At 43.8% G+C, this 21,853-nt stretch overlaps 1 protein-coding gene across 1 annotated transcript in view; it reads left to right on the top strand.

The window, feature by feature from the left end:
• Dner (delta/notch like EGF repeat containing) overlaps positions 1 to 21,853 on the top strand; it is a 317,628-nt gene that overhangs the window by 114,207 nt on the left and 181,568 nt on the right. The window contains exons 2-4 of the mRNA XM_074071918.1: positions 4,845 to 5,150; positions 9,498 to 9,592; positions 11,857 to 12,023. Coding sequence (XP_073928019.1) covers positions 4,845 to 5,150; positions 9,498 to 9,592; positions 11,857 to 12,023 — 568 coding nt within the window. The remainder of the gene's footprint in view (positions 1 to 4,844; positions 5,151 to 9,497; positions 9,593 to 11,856; positions 12,024 to 21,853) is intronic.

Here is a 21,853-nt window from a genome sequence, read left to right as displayed (position 1 = left end):
ACCGTGGGCCAGTGACTTTCTCTTTAGTCTTTATGACAGCTGGTGTTACAAAGGCTTACTCATTTTCTCCATCATTAGAAACTAGATCTATAGCTATAAAATATTACCTATTAGAATTTGCATATTCCCAAAGTCAGGGCTATTAATTATGATCTTCTGCCTCATTATGCATTTTGGCAGTTCAGTTGTTACCTGATTGTAGTTCAAACTTAATGTTATTCAGGAGTGGTGGGGACCTCTCCAGTAGGACTTTCTTCCTCTGAGATGAAATACAAACTTAAAAAAAATCTCGATAAACAGTGTACAGACAACAGGGCTTACAAAGCATGTATGTTTGTTAAGGATTTCGCTTACAGGTTAAGTATTGCATTTAATCTTACATTTGCTATTGTGAATTCAGATATACTTTTTTTTAATGATACTCATCTGAAGTGTTAAGAGAATGACATGACAGACAGTTGCTGTTGTTAGTGAAGCAACAATACACCTGCCAAGGGTGACGTGATCACCCAAAAACAGCCACCGATGACCCTACAATTGAACTCCCTGCTTTGAACCGTGCTGTGTGTATCTGTGTCTCTATATGTCTGTGTGTGCCTCTGTGTGTCTGTCTGCGTATGTGTGTCTGTGTGTGTCTATGGATCTGTGTGCCTCTGTATGTCTGTGTGTCTCTATGTATGTGTGTGTGTGCCTATATATGTCTATATCCGCGAGTGTGTCTGTGTGTCTCTGTGTGCATCTGTGTGTCCATCACATCATTTACCACTTTGGATCCCTTCAGAAATCTGTATAGGGAACAGTTGAATTTTTAGGTTTTGTCCTCTTCTTTTCACTAAGGGTTTCTCCTGGCCTTCTCCTCATGTCCTTCATTCTTTATTTAGTGCCACGTGCTGCTTGGCGTCACTCTCAGCTAGAAAGTCCCAGCACCAGACGACCGGTGGATTCCATCCTGTCTTCTGTTCAGCCCTTTATTCCCTTACCTGTGGGACGGATACTCGGATACAGCCTCGGGCATTGCCCTTTGCCACTCAGCTCTGCCTTTCAGTCCCTAAAACTGCCCACTGCAGGGACTCACATATAGTCTCTGAGGACACAAAGAGGTGGCCCGGTTCACCGAGCTGAGGGCCACAGTGCTCTCCAGTCAGCCTGTCCTCTTGCTGCCCTCACCAGGCAAAGAAGGCCCAGTGTGCAGGGTCCACCCTACCTGTCAGGTCCACAGGGACACCCTGCCTTGAAAGCACTCTAAAAATACGGTCATGGCTTTATTTACAGCTCCCCTTTGACTTGTGTTCTGAAGACCAGGGACTGGGCTTTGGAGAACCCCAGCTCCATTTTTCACAGCAGCCTCCCAGGCTCCCGCAGCTTCTTGCAGAGAGGGCCCCTTCCTGCCTTCTCCCTCGTCCTTCCCTCTGGCCACCTCCATCTGTCCAAGTTCCTCCAGCAGTTCCCATGTGCCCGGCACAATGGCTGAGTGAACACTTTGTTCACACTTGAGTGAACAAAGCAGAAAAAACGAAATCTGACTTCAGAAGGCTTATCGTCTAGTAGAGGAAGATAACAGGAAGTAAATATATTAAGAGCATGATGGCACACGCCTGTAATTTCAGCTGCTCAGGAAGATTGTGAATTTGAGGCCAAGCTTGGCATAATCAGAGCGACCCTATCGCAAAAACAAAATAAAAGCTAAAGGGCTGGGGGTGTGGCTCAAGTGGTAGAGGACTCGCCTAGCAAGTGTGAGGCCCTGGGTTCAATCCCTAATATTGCAAAAAAGAAAATAAATATATTATATCTTTTAAAATAATATGTTAAAACTTGATGGATGAAGTAGGGGAGGAAGAGTCAACAGTGGGAAGGGGCTGTTAAATAAGGTACTTGGGGATGTCCTCACAGAAGCTGCTATTTGACTAAAGACTCAAAGGAGGCTGGGAGCAGCCATGAGAAGAAATGGCGTTCCAGGCTGATGGAAAGCCAGTGCAAAGGCCCTGAGGTAGGGGAATGCCTGGAGGGCCAGAGGAACAGTGGAGAGGCCAGTGTGTCTGGGGCTCACATGAGAGGGGGGCAGGAGTAGGTGGCAAGGCCCAAAGAGACTGGGTACAGGCAGAACACTAGGCTTGTAAGACCCTGAAGTCTCCAGCTTTTATTCTGAGTAAAGGTCAGTCATTTGGTTAGCATCACCAGGTGTCAACTATAAAATTAAAATAATAAATTTCTCTGCCGTAGAGCATGAACTAAAGTAAGCAATGTAAACTGCCTACCAGAGTGACAGTTGGAGGCTGTCAGGGGTAATATGTGTCCAGTGCATCTCCCAGCTTGTTAGGTGTGCACTCTGCAGGGGTGGGGTACTGATGTTGGTGTTAGTCCCAGTTCCTGTCACATAGGAAGTCTCAATCCTTACTGTTTGGACATTAGCCTTTGTATCTTTATACTAACACAGAACATATGTAGTGCTGTGTTGCAGAAAAATGGCCTGGAAGTCAGATGTGGCCCCGTGTAACCATCTTGAGTGTCTGGGCTGTAGCAGGTCAGTCATTTGCTGTGCCTGCCCACTTCCCTGCAGTGATTCTGGCTCTGGTTGCCTTGAGGACAAGATGGCAGCCATGAGAGGGCAGTGAAGGGTGTCAGGCCCGGTGGCCTTTGTTGTGCATGCGTGTGCTTTGTAGGATTTCTGTGTGGGGGAGGGCACAGCATTGACTTACTCTGTGCTGGCGCTCTTTGAGGAGACCCAAACCGTCCCCAGGATGCCTCTTGTTGTTACCAATGGGCAGTGGTGATGGAGCAGAAGCCCTGGGACCTCTCTGGCCACCAGAATGGCCTTACCATTCTTGCAACACCATTCTCTCAGCTGCTCAGGAGAGCCTGAACTTCTAGAATTCATTCTTGTATCGATCCCCTGTGACATAAAAGCATTTCTGCTTTTTAATGCGTGTATTAAAGATTTTATTTGTGACTAGGTCAACCTTGGATGTTCATTTCAGAAACGTGGTTTTAATTGTTCCCTTTGGCCTTGCTAATTAAATTCTTTCCTCTTCTTGTCAAATAATTCTTGAGGTGGCACCAGGCCTTCCTAGAAATAAGCTGAAAGCCAGCTAACATCGTGATTAAATGAGAAGCTCTCTTCCCTCCCTCCTCACACAGTGCTGTCCAAATATCGATCAATCTATCTATCCATGTTTAGTTTTTTCAACATTTTTAAAAAAAACCCCACCATCTTTCCTGTGTTCCTGCCAAACCGGGGATAGAGTAGTGATAGAGAAAAGTCCCTCATTCATGGCGCTCACATTTTTGTGATGGAGCAAAAGGAATTATTTCAGATTTCACAGGGAAGACTTCTCCAAGGAGGTGACACTAGACAGAAACAGATGAAATGAGGTCGATACATGCAAAGTCTGGGAGAAGAGCATTTCAGGCAGAGGGTCTGCAGGGTCAAGGCCCTCAGGTGGGAATGGACTTTGGGTAGACTACCAAAAAAAGCAGGTGAGAGGGGAGGGTGCAAAGAGAAGAAGGTCACGGAGGAGAGGGCCTCAGGAGGTAGGAGGGGAAGGCTTTGTCTTCTTTGGGAGAAGTGTGGGTTTGAATTCGAGTGGATAGATTGTAAATATTTTATATTATTGACAGGTCAAATATTCTGAGTTAAGTTGATGAGCTTAACTCATCAACTCTTATCTGAGGGGCTCAGAAGGAATTGCAAAGTGATAAAACATAGAATTAATGAGGTATTTTGGGGGCTTCATTTGGCTCAATCCCAAATCCCTTCTGATTCCTTAAGGGTTGGAAGTTGTTTGATGAGGAACATTAGCTGAACGAGTAGTCATTTTATCAAGCAGAATTCTTTCTACACGTTGTTTGTGTGTGTGAACTCATTTCAGCAAGAGAATTGAGGGGCCCATTTCTCTGTCATCAATTCTGTACTGAATTCTATTTTGCAATCAGCACTGAGAAGCCAGGCTATAGCAGCTAAGTTTTCTTTTATCCCAGACACAAATTGTAATTGACTAACATTGAGCACATTCCTGAACGCTTGATGTCTGGAGAGGAGCAGGTGATCTTTTGGGCTGTTCTGTGGCGTGTCCTGGAGTACCAACAAGTGACTCTTCAGAGCTCAGCAGTGAAGGCCTCAGAGATAAACATGGGCACAATAGAGAGATGCATCACTGAATTTTGATCTTGCATATCTAGTGGAACCATGCTTCTCTGTAATCACCCTGCAAAATAATGAGCTAAGAAATTTCACAGAATTCTGTTGAAGTTGCTTCAACAGAATTCCCACCAAGCTTGCTTCTTGCTAACAATTGTCTTGTGAACTGATGGTTCTGGAAACCTTTAATTCAATAGCATGGGCTCAGAAAGGGTTGCTGATCGGGTAAGAAATTGGGAGACATAGGTAAGCCTGCCTTGGAAGGCTGATACATGGGGAAGTCATTTCTCACAAGGAAACCTTGCAAAGGTCCCAGATGTGAAAAGGGAGGTTTCAGTTTAGATTTCTAATACCATTTGTCAAGACTTGATGGTTGAAAATGTCAAAGTTGCTTCTTCCCTAATGAGCCTTGGTGTTAACTGTTTTTGTCTTAGAAAATTCCTCTAAGTAATGTGCTTCTGATTCTGTGTGATTTAGGGTTTGGGGTTCAGGCAGGCTGTTCTCCACCATGTTCCCTTTGCTGGGCCCCTGCTTCCTGTAGTCAGATTAATGCTGGGGTGACCTGGGAAGCACACGCTGTTCAGAATGTGTGTTCACAGGAATAGCGTTTTCAGCAGAGTCGGAGATCGGAGACAGGGAGTTAATTTCTCAGCAATATCCCCACTTTTCTTATCAAGGAATAATTGACCCATTTATGGTCTCTTTTCAGTTTGTTGCAGATCCTTGTGTCAGCAACCCTTGTCACCATGGCAACTGCAGCAGCAGCAGCAGCAGTGATGGCTACCTCTGCATTTGCAATGAGGGCTACGAAGGTCCCAACTGTGAACAGGCGCTTCTTCCCAGTGTCCCGGCCTCTGGCTGGACCGAGTCTATGGCACCCAGACAGCTTCAGCCTGTCGCTGCGACCCAGGAGCCTGACATAATTCTGCCCCGCTCTCAAGCAACAGCAACACTGCCAACCTGGCAGCCAAAAACAGGGCAGAAAGTTGTAGAAATGAAATGGGACCAAGTGGAGGTGAGAACTATGTATGGCATATATTTTTGCATAAGAAACCAACAATGCTAAAATAATTCAAGTGGTTGTAATAAGAGCAACAGAACTAGACCTGTAAGATACCCTAAACATACTGTCACCTGGACTTGTATCTATGATTTTTTTTTTTTTTCGTGGTGCTGGGGCTTGAACTCAGGACCTAAACCTTGAGCCACTCCACCAGCCCTTTTCATGCGATGGGTTTTTTTCGAGATAGGGTCTCACAAACTACTTGCCCAGGCTGGCTTTGAACTGCAATCCTCCTGACTTCTGCCTCCTGAGTAGCTAGGGTTACAGGCATGAGCCATTGGTGCCCAGCTTCTATGATGGTTTTATGAGCATAAAAAGAGTCAACAAAAACTGAAAAAGGATTGAATTGTTTTCTGGAATGATATTTGTGTACATTTCTGTGAGATAGTCTTAGATTTGAGGGCAAACAACTCAATATGGAGTCATATAAAGGAACATACCACAGGACCCCACATTGCTGACCTAATTTTCCTTCCTGGAGTATGTCTTTGATGAGTCAGTGTAATGAAAGCATCATAATCCAAACCTCTAAGCGTTGTAGAGGCTAGAAAGTCCAATATCAGGAGTCCAGTGAGGCCTCACTTCTTCGCAGAGGGCCTTCTCACTGTGACCTTTTATGAGGGGACCAGTCCTATTCATAGGACACTACCCTCATGCTCTAATCACCTCCCAAAGGTCTTGCCTCATACCATCAGCTTGGGGACCATAAAGTGAATATATGAATTTTGGAATCTTTTTCTCTGCTGGGGATTGAACCCATGGCCTTGCACATGCTGGGCAAGGGCTCTACAACTGAGCTACATCCCCAGCTCTTCAGCATATGAATTTGGGGAAGACACAAACATTCAGACATTGCAGAGTAGTATGACTATTTTTGCAATTGTTATTTTTCAGGTTGTTTGGTACCTTGCAGTACTCCCATGGGGTTTAGAAAAAGAATGCTATCATTGATTTATAAAAGATTTTGCGAATAAAATTTCCAAATTTTGTTTAGTTTTGCAATAGCAAATTCTCTTTTTTGAAATGTCCTACCAGGATTTGGCTGTCATGTCAAGCTTTTTGAAAGTCTCATTCTGAGGGGTTTTTATTAGAAGACTCCTAAAAGTTGACATAAACTAGAACTCTGCTAGCTAGAAGAGTTGGGGAACAAATCCACACTATGACTTAGAGGTGATGTTGAAGAAGTGTAATTCCATTCCACATTTTATACTTCATTTATTCAATATCCATATAAGCCCGTGGTGGCCTATTACTATAGGTTTCATACTATAAATGGAAACACAGACCTTTGTGTATTAGGTATTAGAGTCAAGGAGTGTGTCTAGAAATTTCCCTGATTGTTGTAAAAGAGGCAGGCAGCACTTTTTCTTTCATTATCTTACATACTGACAAGTTGACCCATTTCTTTCCCAGTGCCTTACAATTTAAGAAGGCCACATTTAGGCTGAGGGCAATGTTTTTAGTCAACCTAGAAAGCTGTGAAACTTGTTCTGATTGCAGACTTTCAGTAAGTGCTTTGAACTAAGAGTTCAAAACTACTTTTGGGTGACTCACTTCTTGAATGTGAACTAGATTTGATTCTAAGTTTATCAAGGAAGTGTCCTTTAAAGAAAATCTCTCCTCAACTGGCCATTTCAATCTATTTATTTAAGCCACACTACCCTGCAGTGGGAAAGTGTTAAAAGACATGCCTTGTGCTCCCGTCATGCTCTTATTTCTTGGGCTGTTGGAGAAGCAGTTTAAAAGGGCCAGCAACACTATTCACAATAGCCAAGTTATGGAAACAGCCAAGATGCCCCACCACTGATGAATAGATTAAGAAAATGTGGTATTTATACACAATGGAATTTTATGCAGCCATGAAGAAGAACGAAATGTTATCATTTGCTGGTAAATGGATGGAATTGGAGAACATCATTCTGAGTGAGGTTAGCCTGGCCCAAAAGACCAAAAATCGTATGTTCTCCCTCATATGTGGACATTAGATCAAGGGCAAACACAACAATGGGATTGGACTTTGAGCACATGATAAAAGCGAGAGCACACAAGGGAGGGGTGAGGATAGGTATGACACCTAAAAAATTAGCTAGCATTTGTTGCCCTCAACGCAGAGAAACTAAAGCAGATACCTTAAAAGCAAGTGAGGCCAATAGGAAAAGGGGACCAGGAACTAGAGAAAAGGGTAGATCAAAAAGAATTAACCTAGAAGGTAACACCCACGCACAGGAAATTAATGTGAGTCAACTCCCTGTATAGTTATCCTTATCTCAACCAGCAAAAACCCTTGTTCCTTCCTATTATTGCTTATACTCTCTCTTCAACAAAATTAGAGATAAGGGCAAAATAGTTTCTGCTGGGAATTGAGGGGGTGGGGGGAGAGGAAGGGGGCGGAGTGGGTGGTAAGGTAGGGGGTGGGGGCAGGGGGGAGAAATGACCCAAGCCTTGTATGCACATATGAATAATAAAAGAAAATAAATAAATAAATAAATAAAATGGAGTGGAAAAAAAAAAAAGGGCCAACAACAAACATGGGAATGAGTTTGGGCTTTCCACTTTGGTGAAGTGATGGTGTTTTGGAAACATAAATCTATTTGTAGCCTTAGAGGACCAAAACTTTTTTAGCAGTCATCAATTACACAAATTTAACAAGTTGGGTGCCCATCTTTAGGTACCAATGGTGAATTTTAACCACAGTTTTTTTTCCATTAATTTTTAAAGGATATATTCATTGTATAGGGGGAATTCATTGTGACAATTCCAAATAGTCTTATACTTTACATTGGTTAGATCACCCCCACCATCTCTCTTCCTCCAGCCCCTCCCTGCCCTACTTAAAACTATTACAAGAGGCTTCTTTGTTCTATTTCGTATAAATACATGAAGTCCTTCAACAATACATCCTCATCTTAATCTCCTTCCCTCACCCCCCCACACAAATGTCCCCCCTGACATTGTACCTGTTTTACAGTCCTGTCTTACATTAGTAATATTTGTTGATGTTCAAAGGAGTTTATCAGTGTGTCCCCGCTGGGCGTATACTTTGGTTCATTCAATTTCTTCCATTACTCTCCATTACCCCTTTACCTCCCATCCCCCATTTTCCAACAGTGTTCAGTATAAATAAATCATTTTATCTTCAACCTTCCAGATCTTATGTATTACATATTGTTGATGCTTTGTCATTCTCTTTTCCTTTCCCTAGGTTCCAAAGAGTAGTTCCACTATTACAAACATATTCTACGTATGAGTTTGTGTATGATCATGTTTGTTTTTGTGTATATCTTTGTTTATCTTTGGATCTATCTTCCACATATAAGAGAAAACATATGACCTTTGTCTTTCTGAGCCTGGCTAACTTCACTTAACAATATGTCCTCTAATTGCATCCATTTACCTTCAAACCACAGGGTGTCATTCTTCCTTTTGGCAGAATAAAACTCCATTGTGTATGTATACCACATTTTCTTGATCCATTTGTCATTGTAGGGCATCTGGGTTGTTTCCATAGCTTAGCCACAGTATTTGACAATATGACCCTCTGGAAAATAAATTCTGAGTGTGGAGGTCTGGGTACCATCGCTAAGAATTTCTCTATTGTTCCCAGTTAATCCTGCGATGATGAATACTTTCTGCACTCCCTCGTTTTCATTGTCATGGGTGAAGACAGTCATCTTGGCTGAGGAATAAATTGGCCAGAAGCCTCCCTGGATGCAGTGCCTGCAGTGTACCTCCTAATGAGCACCAGCCTCCCACACCAGTGAACTAGGTGTGACCCACAGGGAGAGAGAAGGACCACTTCTCTACTCCCAACCTCAGCAAGCAGGACTTACAGAGCAGGGTCATTCACACCAGACACCCTTGTCTTTGCAGGTGTGGAGGCTCGCCTTCCTAGGCTCTGAGGCTTCTGCCCTGGTCTCTAAGCTCCTCATAAAGACGCCTCTGTTCTTTGAACACTGAGAGTCTCATTACCATTAGGAGCCAGCAGCTGACTTAAATGAAAGAACCAGTCCTGTGAGGGAAATCCTGCTTTCTTTCCTGAAATATCCTATTTATCAGCTCTCACAATCCCAGGAATTTTTAGACTGTTCTCAGGCAAGCTGTATTTCATAAAATAAAAAAATGGCATAGCTTTCATGTTCTTTCAAGTTCCAGTTTCACAGGTCTCCTTCCTGGCCAGACCATGGCGCCAAGTTACTGACCACTATGGAAGGCTGTAGTTCATGGGATTTTGCTGTGTGGTGTTATTTTGCACTGTGATCTACCCTGGTAACAGGTCTTTTTACTTTTTCTTCCTCCCAGGTGATCCCAGATGTTGCCTGTGGGAATGCCAGTTCTAATAGCTCTGCTGGTGGCCGCCTGGTATCTTTTGAAGTGCCACAGAACACCTCAGTCAAGTAAGAAATTTCTCAGTTAAAACCTGTTAAGATTGATGCACCGCTCACCAGGGTGGTGCATGTGGTGATTCCAGCACTTGGGAGGCAGAGGCAGGAGGACATGAGTTTGAGGGCAGCCTGAGCTACATAGTGATAACCTGTCTCAAGAAAAAAAATTGATTGATGTTATAACCCGTATGCTAGGTGGTATCTACCCATGCACCTGCCGTGTCACTGGTGAGTCCAGAGAGAACCACAAATGGATTCCACATGTAGACATGGCGGATGCCACTGGAAAAGGAGAGGCCACTCTCTCAGCCGAGTAGCTTAGAGTTGGGGTCCTGCGAGGATATGGATACACAGTGGGGAAACTGGATGGGCTGAGTCTGATGTGAGGGAAGAAACTCTGAGGCCTTCGATAATATTTGGAGCCAGTGGCTCCATCTTCCAGTTGACTTTTGCTAACCCTTAGTATTGGCCTCTGAAGATTTTAATGAGCCATTGGTCCAATTCATTTGCACAATTTACCCCAATTAAAAACCCACATAGTAACAGTTTTCTCTTTAAAAGTAAGCTGCTGAGAAGAGTGTTTTGCTTTGTTTTAATTTTAGCATTTTCAAATTTCAGACTGCCCATCATCCCAGGGGAGATGAAGAGGCAGAGAAAGGTAGCCTTGGCTGACCAGCCACCTCATACATGCCAGGTGCCTTATGTGGGCACAGGGAGGTGGAAAACTGCCCAGGGGCACGAGGATAGGGAGTGGGAGTGGAGCCCAAATCAGTGATCCAGGCACACTGACCTCCAACTGCCCACCCTTCTTTGTTACCCTTAGCTGTCACTCTCCCTCCTCATAGCCCCATGCTTCCTCAGGGACATTTGCTGTCTAGTCTTTGGGGGGATTTTAGATAACTGACCAGTTTGATGCAGGTTTTCTTTTGAGGGGCCTGTGGACTCTGTAGACCTTTTCCATGAATACAGGCCATTTTTGCCTATCTTGCTTTCCAAACAGTGGACTCTCTGAAAATGTCTGGAAGAGGGACTTTGGTACATTGGTCCTGCATTCCCTTCCCCAGCTGTGAGGTCACTCTGGCAGGGGAGAGCCAGGAAGGGCAGTGTAGTCCTTGAACCAGAACTAATGTCCCTATAGGAAAAGGTGGAGTCGGAGGCCAATCCCAGCTCTACCAGCAGGGGGACCCCGGTCCTAAGTGTTTGGAGGCTCTAAGACAGTTGAGAGCCTTGCAGTCCAGAGTGGATTTTAGGGAAGTACAGTTTGCACTAGTTTACTAGTTTGTGTTTCTGGAAGCATCTCCCAGCCTTTTCTCGTGTAGATCATGTTACTTTACCTTCCTAGCCTTTACATACTCTTATTTTTCCCCTCTTAACAAACCTGACATTCCCTGAGACTCTCTTAGGCTGTAGAACTGAACAGAAATAACAGTTTGATGCAGGCGGAGCAAGATGGGAATGCCAAATGATCTGTGGTCACCCCAAACTCACATTTGGGGTTGCTAGCCCCTTGCACCTTCATTTCTTCATGAATTCAGTTGTTTATCAAACTTTTATTGAGGCCCCTGCTGCAGGCTGGGAGCTCTGTGCTGGGGGAGCAGCTGTATACAGAGAATACTGGGATCTTCCACCAGAGGAAGAAATGGGCTCCTCCAGGGGTGCAGGCAGAACAGATAGCTTCAGGCATGGTGGAAGAGAAGAGGTCCCTGAGAAGAGGTGCAGGGTGGGCTAGGGATGTGCTGCCCAGGTGGGGAAGGATGAGGCAGAGCTCAGGAGCCAAGAAGGAGCTGGACTAGGAGGAGACACAGCTCCAGGGATGGAGGTGCAGGACTTGAAGCTGAGAGGAAGTTGGGCAGGAACAGCTGGCCTCGAGTGGCATTTTATCCTGTGAATCACAAGAAGTCAGACGAGGCCAACATGCAGTGGGTTTGACATACTTTGCTTAATTTGGTAGTCTAATTTGGGTGGCTTGGTTACTTGTGATAAAGTTAAGCAAGACTTTTCCATTGTGTCAGTATGGAAGGATTTGTCTGTAAAAGTACCTGGTGTACCCTTTTGTTGTTCATTAAAATTGTTACAGGTGAGGAATCAATGAGTCATTTTGTGGTATATTTTAAACAAGTTGGAGATAACATTTCTAATAAATGTGGACACCTGTTTATGTAAGCATCCTTGATACCTTTGTGGATGTACAGGTCATCTTCATTTTTACTTTCAATCTGATGAATTGTTCTCAGGTGCTCAGAGGGACTTTCCCTTTCTATGATTCCTGTTCACAGAATTCGGCAAGACGCCACCGCTTCACTGATTTTGCTATGGAAGGTCACGGCCACAGGGTTTCAACAGTGCTCCCTCATAGACGGACGAAGTGTGACCCCCCTCCAGGCTCCAGGGGGCCTTGTCCTCTTGGAGGAGATGCTGGCCTTGGGACACAATCACTTTATTGGTGAGTTACAGAAACCTACTCAATGCCACATCAGAGTCAGCCCACCTTGGTCTGGGGTGTAGACACAGTACTTAGGGAATTTTGGCCAGATAACATGAATTCTAGACATCAGTGCTGTCTTCCACTCCAGAGATGGTTTTACTTATAGTCAAAATAGGCTCTTATCATAATATTTCCAGTGGAAATATTTAAATTAAATATTTTTAATTTAAAGTGGAAAGAATGTTGTGGGCTCTGCAATCCAGAGCCATCTTCTCGGAAGTCACACAGAGGATAACAAGTCTCTCTGAGGGTCCTTCTACCCTCAACCACTGCCCTCCCACGAGTCACCTCTAACTTGTCAATCTTTCTTGAACTTGCCTCTTAATTTAATCATCTCTAAACTACCCCATATCCAGGCAGTTGTCAGTTTCCTCTGCCCTGGAGTAGAAATGACCTTCAGAAAGTAAAGCCCCCAGTGTTCCTTTTCCCTGCCCCACTCCTGCTGTGTTCCTTCCAAGGGCAGCACCTGGACATTTTCCTGAAGACCCCTCCTCTGGCTTAGCATTCTCAGCATATCCTGCCAGCTGTCTTCATGTGGCATATAGTTCTCACCCAGCACGTGGTACCTTTGGGACTGGAACTGATGTCATTAGAAACTTGATTAGAGATTATTCCATCTTGTAGCCTTAATGCAAAGACACAAGTTCAAGTCTAGAATCTACCCATCCCAGTCTAATTTACCCAAGCAGCTTCTTGTTCCTGCTGTTAATATCGTCCCCTGCCCAACCATATAGTCTAACGGTTGTCCCCTGGGGGGTGACAGCACCTGTCTCTCAGGAGTGTTTAAATTAGATAATGGTTACAAAAGTGTAAATTACAATACTAGGGATTATTCTAGAGTGCTTTCTCTATTTTTTCTGAGCTATATTAAATGTTTCACTAAATAAATATAAAATATGCATTGAGATGAATTCCCCAAGACACGTGTTTGATGCACTATGAAGATAAAGTGATAAAAGAAAATACTCAGTTTTATGAAGTTTCTGTTGCATTCTATATCTGATTCCCCTTCTTCTGATGAGAGTGCCCTTTTCTAATCTTTGGAAATCCAGCTGGGAGGAACAGGGGTTTTACTGGCGAGAAGGTAAAAAGAAATCAGTCTGGGGATGGCTGTGGTGGGAAAAAGAAGGGGGCATTTAATTTCAGACTGGGATTTGACTTTCAAGGATGAATAATAGATAAACAGAAATCATGTGATCGGTAGTGTCGAGATGCACATCTGAATTTCACTCCCCAGCTTATTCCAGAAAGTAGTATTTACTATGTATCTGTTACAGCAATCTATCTAAAAGGAAGTAGTTCATGTATTTTGATAAATACTTTTATTTTATATTGATTTATTTTTGGTGGCACTGGGGTTTGAACTCAGGGCCCTGCAGTGGCTAGGCAGGGGCTCTATTACTTGAGCCACACCACCAGCCTGTTTTGCTTTAGCTATTGTTTGAATAGGATCTTGCTTTGTGCACAGGCCTGGACTGCAGTCCTATTTATGCTTCCCGTGTAGCTGGATGACAGGTGTGTGCCACCACACCCAGATTTTATTTGTTGAGATGGGGGTGTTTTGTCTGGGCTGGCCTTGAACTGGGATTCTCCCAATCTCTACCTCCTGAGCAGCTAGAATTACAGGCTTGAGCCACTGTGCTGGCTATGCTGATCTTTTAAGTTAGTTCTCTTTAGTGGATTAATTGTTCTTCTATAAGATTCATGGAGCTAATATTTCAAAAAATATTATGAAGTGTCACTTGTCTTTAAAATGTCATTAATATTACTGGAAGACACTCATTTGAGATATTAGCTGACATTTTACACCGCTTTTGGTTGTAACATTATTATAAGCATTGAGCGACACTGGGAGCGTGGGTGGGAATTAATAGAAAGGATTTTTCCAGTGTTAATATAAATTTATTCTTTTGAGAATAAGTTATATGTGAACTCACATTTAATTTGAGCTGTTTTGCCAACAAAAACATTCATGGAAAAATTGTCTCTGGTTGAAATGTGCTATTCCTTAGATGAATAATTTAAACAATTTTCTAAATTAGTAAGAAAATTAGGGAATTCCTTCTTGCCCCTCTCCCAATTATACCTTAGCTATCATGAGGAGGCAGTGATTTGGAGTAACATCATTTACTTCCATAAGCCTTTGTTTCATTTTGAAAATTTGTGACCTAATGGCTTTTAAATTTTCTAACTAGAGCTTTGTCAGGATTCCACCTGGCTTCGCAGCAGAGATCACAGTCCTGCAATGCCTCCGCCAAGGAGGACAGCCAGCCTCCCAAGGGCTCCCCGGGCTCCACCTACGCACCGCAGGCCTCTCGTTTTGCTCCGTGTTCATCTCAAAGAAACACGATGGATCTTTTGCAGTCCTAACAGTCGCCTTATGCTTACCACAGACGTATGCTTAATGCTCTTTTTTATTATTAAAAAAAGATAGCCTATTAAAATAACTCACTCTTACAATCTGGGCTCTCCAGACACGAATAGGTTCCACTGAAGAAGCAGAAGGGAATTTTGAGCAGTGCAGTGGTGTTCTGGTGACAAAGTGGCTCTGAGGCGGTGGAAGGACACGTCCACACAGAGCAGAAGCAGAGTCCCAGCTCTGAGCCCTCCTGTTCCTTTCTAGAAAGAAGCCTGAGGCATGACTGAATCCTGCGCTCCCCCACACTCCACTCTCCGACTATTCCAGACACCTGCCTGATGGCCACTGATGCTGTAGCATTTCCTGAAAGTGTCCTGTCTCTGTCTTTGGGAGACAAAGCTGGTAACTGTCAGTGAATTGACACACTTCTTATTTGTTTTACGGCTTAAGGTAATACATTACGAATTAAGGAGCATTATTTATTTATTTATTTTTAAATAGAACATAGAATAGTACATAGAAACCTAAAAACTGCACATATTAATGGACTACCATGTGTTATTTTGACACACGCTTTGCAATGTTTGAATCAAGTGAGCATGTCTTATTTCCTCCATCATTTAACATTTCTTTATGGTGAAATGTTCCTTATCCTTTCTTCTGATCTTCTAGAAGTCTCTTGATACAACTCTCTTGTTCTGAGCACTCCAGATGGTTGTAATGTACTTACATTTGACTTATTTCCATGTTCTCACATTAAAGTTTTTAGGTCTTTTTTTTTTTTTTTTTTTTGCGGTACTGGGGCTTGAACTCAGGGCCCTCACTTTGAGCCACTCCACCAGCCCTATTTTTTCTGAAGGGATTTTTTGCGATAGGGTCTTGTGAACTGTTTGCCCGGGCTGGCTTTGAACCATGATCCTCCTGATCTCTGCCTCCTGAGTAGCTAGTCTTACAGGCATGAGCCACTGGCACCTGGCTGAATTTTTTAGTTTTCATTCAATGCTGTTGTCTTTTTTTTTTTTTCCTTTTTCTTTTATTATTCATATGTGCATACAAGGCTTGGTTCATTTCTCCCCCCTGCCCCCACCCCCTCCCTTACCACCCACTCCACCCCCTCCCTCTCCCCCCCTCCCCAATACCCAGCAGAAACTATTTTGCCCTTATTTCTAATTTTGTGGTAGAGAGAATATAAGCAATAACAGGAAGGGACAAGGGTTTTTGCTGGTTGAGATAAGGATAGCTACACAGGGCTCAATGCTGTTGTCTTAATAATATTTATATTGTTTGATGGAAAGAAACAGATGATACAGGATTTTACAAAATGTGTTAACTCTTCCTGCTGTGCCTTCTCCACGGACCTCTTCTTTCCTGTGTTGCCAGCAGATATTGACTCTTCCTCCCTCTCGTTAATTATCCCCTCTGTTTTTCCTAAATATGTCTTTTCCAAATATGAAGTTTGCTTTATATGATGTTGGGGGTAAATAATTCAGTAACCTTTGTTTAATGCCATCTGCTCCATGGGGAGCAGCAGAGGTGCTCATTAGCTCCCGGAGCAAATCATTCACCCCATAGTTTGTATTTCTGAGGAGTCAAGTTCAGCGCTTCAGTTGGAGTTCCAGGAAACACAGTGGCTTGCTAGTCTTAAGGAAGGTATATATTTTTTAATTTGCATGGAGACATTGATATGAAGGATGATCTCATGGGTGAAGACCAAACTAGCCCTCTGGGGTGTAGTCTCTGTCTGGAAGTTGTTTAAGGAATGGTTTTTACCATTCCTTAAACATTTCTTTAAACATTCCTTGGTTTTACCATTCCTTAAACATTTCTTTAGGGTGAAAGCCTCATTGGGCCCCCTCTCCAGGCTTCCTCCCCTATTGCCTCCTGCCTTCAGGCAGAGTCCACTCACTCCCACTCACTGGCCCACTCATCCCTACCTGGAATAATATCCCCCAACCTCTGTGCCTCAGACCCCCAAACTCCTTCATCTTGAAGACCTCATTTAAACTCTTGTCTTTTTTGTGGACCTCAGAACCTCATGCTTGCTAGGCAGGCAGTCTACCACTTGAGCCACTCCTCCAGCCTAAACCTTCTTCTTTTGGAGTCTTTTAGAAGGAAAATGGCTAGTCAAAGATTCTGCTCTACATGGATTCTCCAGTGTCCTTTAACTTTTGTAAATTCTTACAAACACCCAGAAAACTCTGAAATGTTCTCTTGGTAGTTTCTCCTTTTGACTGGAAAACCCTGGACAGATGTCTGCTTTATCCATACTTCTTGCCTACCTACTTGCTCAGGAAAACCCCAATTTTTCTTTCACACTTTTCTCTCTTATCGTCCATAGTTGCTATTGCTTTGATCTCATATTTTATCCTTTTCCTCTTCTTTGAAACTGTTGTCATGTTGGACCAGCTCATTTCTCTCTTCCTCTTTTCTTTACAGTGGTCTAGTTCTTTAAATTTGCCTATTTCTCTTCCCTCATTCTGTTCTGCTTATAACTCTATATTTTCTGTAGCTTTAATTAGATATATACTTGTATCATCCTTTCTTATGGTTTAAGTACATTTTATGTCTAAATGATATTATAGCCATAGTGCTTTGGGATATTTAATCTAGACTGGTGGAACTTCATGTATAACCTCCTAAGACCCTTCTCTATAACTTTTGATCTTTAACTCATGAAAAAGTGAATGGCGTGACCTGTGCCCCCAGAAGAATGTCTTGGGGTCATTTCTTCAGAATTTTAGTTACTAAATTAGCTCCAGAACTTTGGAGACCAACAATTTCTATGCCTTTGTAACTGATTTCTTAGTCAGTAGAAGATTTGCTAGTCTTCCCATGATCCCTTTTTGCATTCTGGGAGCTGGGGAGTGGGCTGTGTTACCTCAATCTTAAATTGCCAGTTTAAAAGGATTCTTGTTTTGCAAAATGAATCCTATAGCAGTGCATTCACTTCATTTTCTTTCTGAAGAAACAAGACAGTTATGAATAAGGAAGTCCTAGAAGGCTAAAAGTTTTCTTTCACTAAGGTGGTAAGACTGCACTGGCACAATGGCCCTTCATGGTTCTGGGGGTTCCTTCTTGTCCTGACTAGCATTGGGTGCATCCTTGAAGATTGTAGTCTTTTGTAGCCTAACAGTATCCTGACATGTTGTGAAAAATGATGGAATTTTCAGTACCCAAGTACTGCTGTTATTTTTAGGCACACGTTCCTAATCTGGGCTGTTATCCCTGATTTTGGGCAGTCAAGGGGTCAAAGGTCTACTTCACAGTTCCGTAAATCTCCTGAAAATGAACTGTAGACTTCTGTATACCTGTGCATCCTTCTCAGCAGAGAATCAAAGCATCTTTGAATTCAAACAGGTATCCGAGCCCCTAAATGCTCTGGAGTTACCACTGTAAGCCATGTGTGTGACCATGGGAAAATGTACATTTTCCCGTAAGCATTCTTTGCTTATCCAATGACCAATTTACCTAATTCTCTGTATTGAGGAACTGGTTTTACTGAGTTATATTTGCAGGAATCAGGGCAGTGGGAAATACTTAGTAAATACTTTAGTAAATAATACACATCACAGTAAAAAATACTTTAGTAAAAAATACACATCACAGGCCTCTTATTTTCCAGGCACTGTGCAAGTCTGGAAATGGCAATCAGACCATGGGACAATAAAGGGAGAGACCAGCGCCATAGATGAGGGACATGGGAAGGTGGATGTAGGACTCAAAGAGAGGAGCAGCTAACTCTGCCAGGGAAGGCAGGACAGGCAAAGGACTCCCGGGATGTCCACAGGCCAGCATTTGAGTGACCCAGGACTCTGCCACTAAGAGCTTAATGGTGGTGCTAGAAATTGGTTGATGGCCTTCATGACTGGGAACAGCTTACTTTCGAGAGCATGCAATAGAACCTTTGAAAACCCCAGCCACCTTCCACCCCTCTCATCTTGGGTATAAACAAGTTTGTATAGGTAGGTGCTCCAGTTGTGGATTACATTTCCTGGGTTTCTGTTAATTTTCCAAGGAAAAAGGAGGAGTCTTTTGGTCTTTAATGTCAATTTTGAAGGGACCCTTGATTCCCTAGATGAAGTTGTTTTCTCACTCCTGAACTTTCTCTCTTCACTCCCTTCTTGGTGAATTATTTCTATAAGCCTTGTCCTTCAAAACACAGATTTCGAAAGCAACTTACCTGGAGTAGGGGATCTTGCATTCTGGACATCTGATAGAGGCAGGAGTTGGGGGAAAGTGTTCCTGAAAGCCTGGGACACGTGGGGATATATGCCTGTTGGGGTCAGAGAGGTGGGCAGTAGGTATTGAAGGGGAAAAGTTCTAGTAGAATAGTAGGACAGGTGACTTTACTAATCTCTCAGTTTGACTAAAATGTCCGGGTCATGCACAGTGGATAGTATTCTTGTGTGTGTGTGTGTGTGTGTGTGTCTGTTTTAACAATTTAGGCCTTAGAGCTCTAGATTAGTATTCTTTGATATCAACTTTTTTTATTTTTATTTTGACTGTATTAGGGTTTGAATTCAGGGCCTCCATGTGCTCTATGACTTGAGCCACCCCTCCAGCCCTTTTTGCTTTTGTTATTTTTCCAGGTAGGGTTTCCAATTGTTTGCCCAGGGCTAGCCTTAGACTGGAGTCCTCTCACATCCAACCTCTCACCTAGCTGAGATTATAGGAATACACCACTATACCCGGCTCGCATTTTTGAGACAGGATCTTACTAACTTTTGCTCAGGCTGGCCTAGAACTGTGATCCTTCTAATCTCTGCCTCCTGAGTAGCTGGGATTAAACATATGGCAGCCATTTCTTTTTTTTTTTTCATTTTTCTTTTATTATTCATATGTGCATACAAGGCTTGGGTCATTTCTCCCCCCTGCCCCCACCCCCCTCCCTTACCACCCACTCCGCCCCCTCCCTCTCCCCCCACCCCCTCAATACCCGGCAGAAACTATTTTGCCCTTATTTCTAATTTTGTTGTAGAGAGAGTATAAGCAATAATAGGAAGGAACAAGGGTTTTTGCTGGCTGAGATAAGGATAGCTATACAGGGCATTGACTCACATTGATTTCCTGTGCGTGGGTGTTACCTTCTAGGTTAATTCTTTTTGATCTAACCTTTTCTCTAGTACCTGTTCCCCTTTTCCTATTGGCCTCAGTTGCTTTAAGGTATCTGATTTAGTTTCTCTGCGTTAAGGGCAACAAATGCTAGCTAGTTTTTTAGGTGTCTTACCTATCCTCACCCCTCCCTTGTGTGCTCTCGCTTTTATCATGTGCTCAAAGTCCAATCCCCTTGTTGTGTTTGCCCTTGATCTAATGTCCACATATGAGGGAGAACATACGATTTTTGGTCTTTTGAGCCAGGCTAACCTCACTCAGAATGATGTTCTCCAATTCCATCCATTTACCAGCGAATGATAACATTTCGTTCTTCTTCATGGCTGCATAAAATTCCATTGTGTATAGATACCACATTTTCTTAATCCATTCGTCAGTGCTGGGGCATCTTAGCTGTTTCCATAACTTGGCTATTGTGAATAGTGCCGCAATAAACATGGATGTGCAGGTGGCAGCCATTTCTTGAGGAACCCTTTTGTTGCTTGCTCAAGAGTTAAAAGGAAGCCAGAGATAAATAGGCTGGCACTACTTCTCCCACCTGCCAGCTTTCCTGCTTTGTGACTGCTCAGCTTCCACCTCCTGTGATTGCCTCCTGGCCATGGGTGCCATGCTGAACAGCCAGAATCCAGTTTCTTGTGGGACACTCAGGCTGCCAGGGCGAGTGTGGTGGCGGGGAGACCAGGGACATATCAGCAGGAAGGATTCCCACGTGGACTATAATATGAGCAGTGTTCATATTGGAAAGGCCACTCAGAGAGGAGCAACTTGGCAATTCATCTCTTGTCACTGTAAAACCTTAGGCTCCACTTCCCTCTTCCCTACACCCTCTTCCCTCTTCCCTACATCCCCTTCCCTCTTCCCTACACCCTCTTCCCTCTTCCCTACATCCCCTTCCCTCTTCCCTACATCCCCTTCCCTCTTCCCTACACCCTCTTCTCTCTTCCCTACACCCTCTTCCCTCTTCCCTACACCCTCTTCCCTCCTCTCTACATCCTCTTCCCTTTTCCCTACACCCTCTTCCCTACACCCTCTTCCCTCTTCCCTACACCCTCTTCCCTCTTCCCTACATCCCCTTCCCTCTTCCCTACACACTCTTCCCTCTTCCCTACATCCCCTTCCCTCTTCCCTCCACCCTCTTCCCTCTTCCCTACACCCTCTTCCCTACATCCCCTTCCCTCTTCCCTACACCCTCTTCCCTCCTCTCTACACCCTCTTCCCTCTTCCCTACATCCCCTTCCCTCTTCTCTACACCCTCTTCCCTCCTCTCTACACCCTCTTCCCTACACCCTCTTCCCTCCTCCCTACACCCTCTTCCCTCTTCCCTACATCCCCTTCCCTCTTCCCTACACACTCTTACCTCTTCCCTACACCCTCTTCCCTCCTCTCTACACCCTCTTCCCTCCTCTCTACACCCTCTTCCCTCTTCCCTACACCCTCTTCCCTCTTCCCTACACCCTCTTCCCTCTTCCCTACACCCTCTTCCCTCCTCTCTACACCCTCTTCCCTCTTCCCTACACCCTCTTCCCTCCTCTCTACACCCTCTTCCCTACACCCTCTTCCCTACACCCTCTTCCCTCTTCCCTACACCCTCTTCCCTCTTCCCTACACCCTCTTCCCTCCTCTCTACACCCTCTTCCCTCTTCCCTACACCCTCTTCCCTCCTCTCTACATCCTCTTCCCTACACCCTCTTCCCTACACCCTCTTCCCTCTTCCCTACACCCTCTTCCCTCTTCTCTACACACTCTTACCTCTTCCCTACATCCCCTTCCCTCTTTCCTACACCCTCTTCTCTCTTCCCTACATCCTCTTCCCTCTTCCCTACACCCTCTTCCCTCTTCCCTACACCCTCTTCCCTCTTCTCTACATCCCCTTCCCTCTTCCCTACATCCCCTTCCCTCTTCCCTACACACTCTTACCTCAGGTTCTATCTTTCTTGCCCTTCATGTCCATTTAAATTTTTATTTCACTATTCAATGGTATGCATTTTCTGTAGGTCTCTCAGAGCCTATAAAATGAGTTAGGATATAAGGAAATAAGACAGCTGGCAGGACACTATTTTAAGGTGTCCCTGACTAACCCTTGATGACATCTTGGCTGATTGTGAATTCTTAGGTCTATTAGTACAGGGATAAATATTTGCATCCCAGCTCTGACCCAGAAAAGTGAGGATGATTCTCTGAAATCTTTTAACTCTCCATTTTCAAACCATCTTTCTTTTTTTTTTTTTTTGAGCCATAATGCCTGGCTGTCTTTTCTTTTTTTTTTTTTAATTGTTTTATTATTCATATGTGCATACAAGGCTTGGGTCATTTCTCC

Source organism: Castor canadensis, chromosome 4, assembly GCF_047511655.1.
Source record: "Castor canadensis chromosome 4, mCasCan1.hap1v2, whole genome shotgun sequence".
In the NCBI taxonomy this organism is placed as follows: domain Eukaryota; kingdom Metazoa; phylum Chordata; class Mammalia; order Rodentia; family Castoridae; genus Castor; species Castor canadensis.
This window is presented reverse-complemented; position numbering and strand designations above follow the sequence as displayed.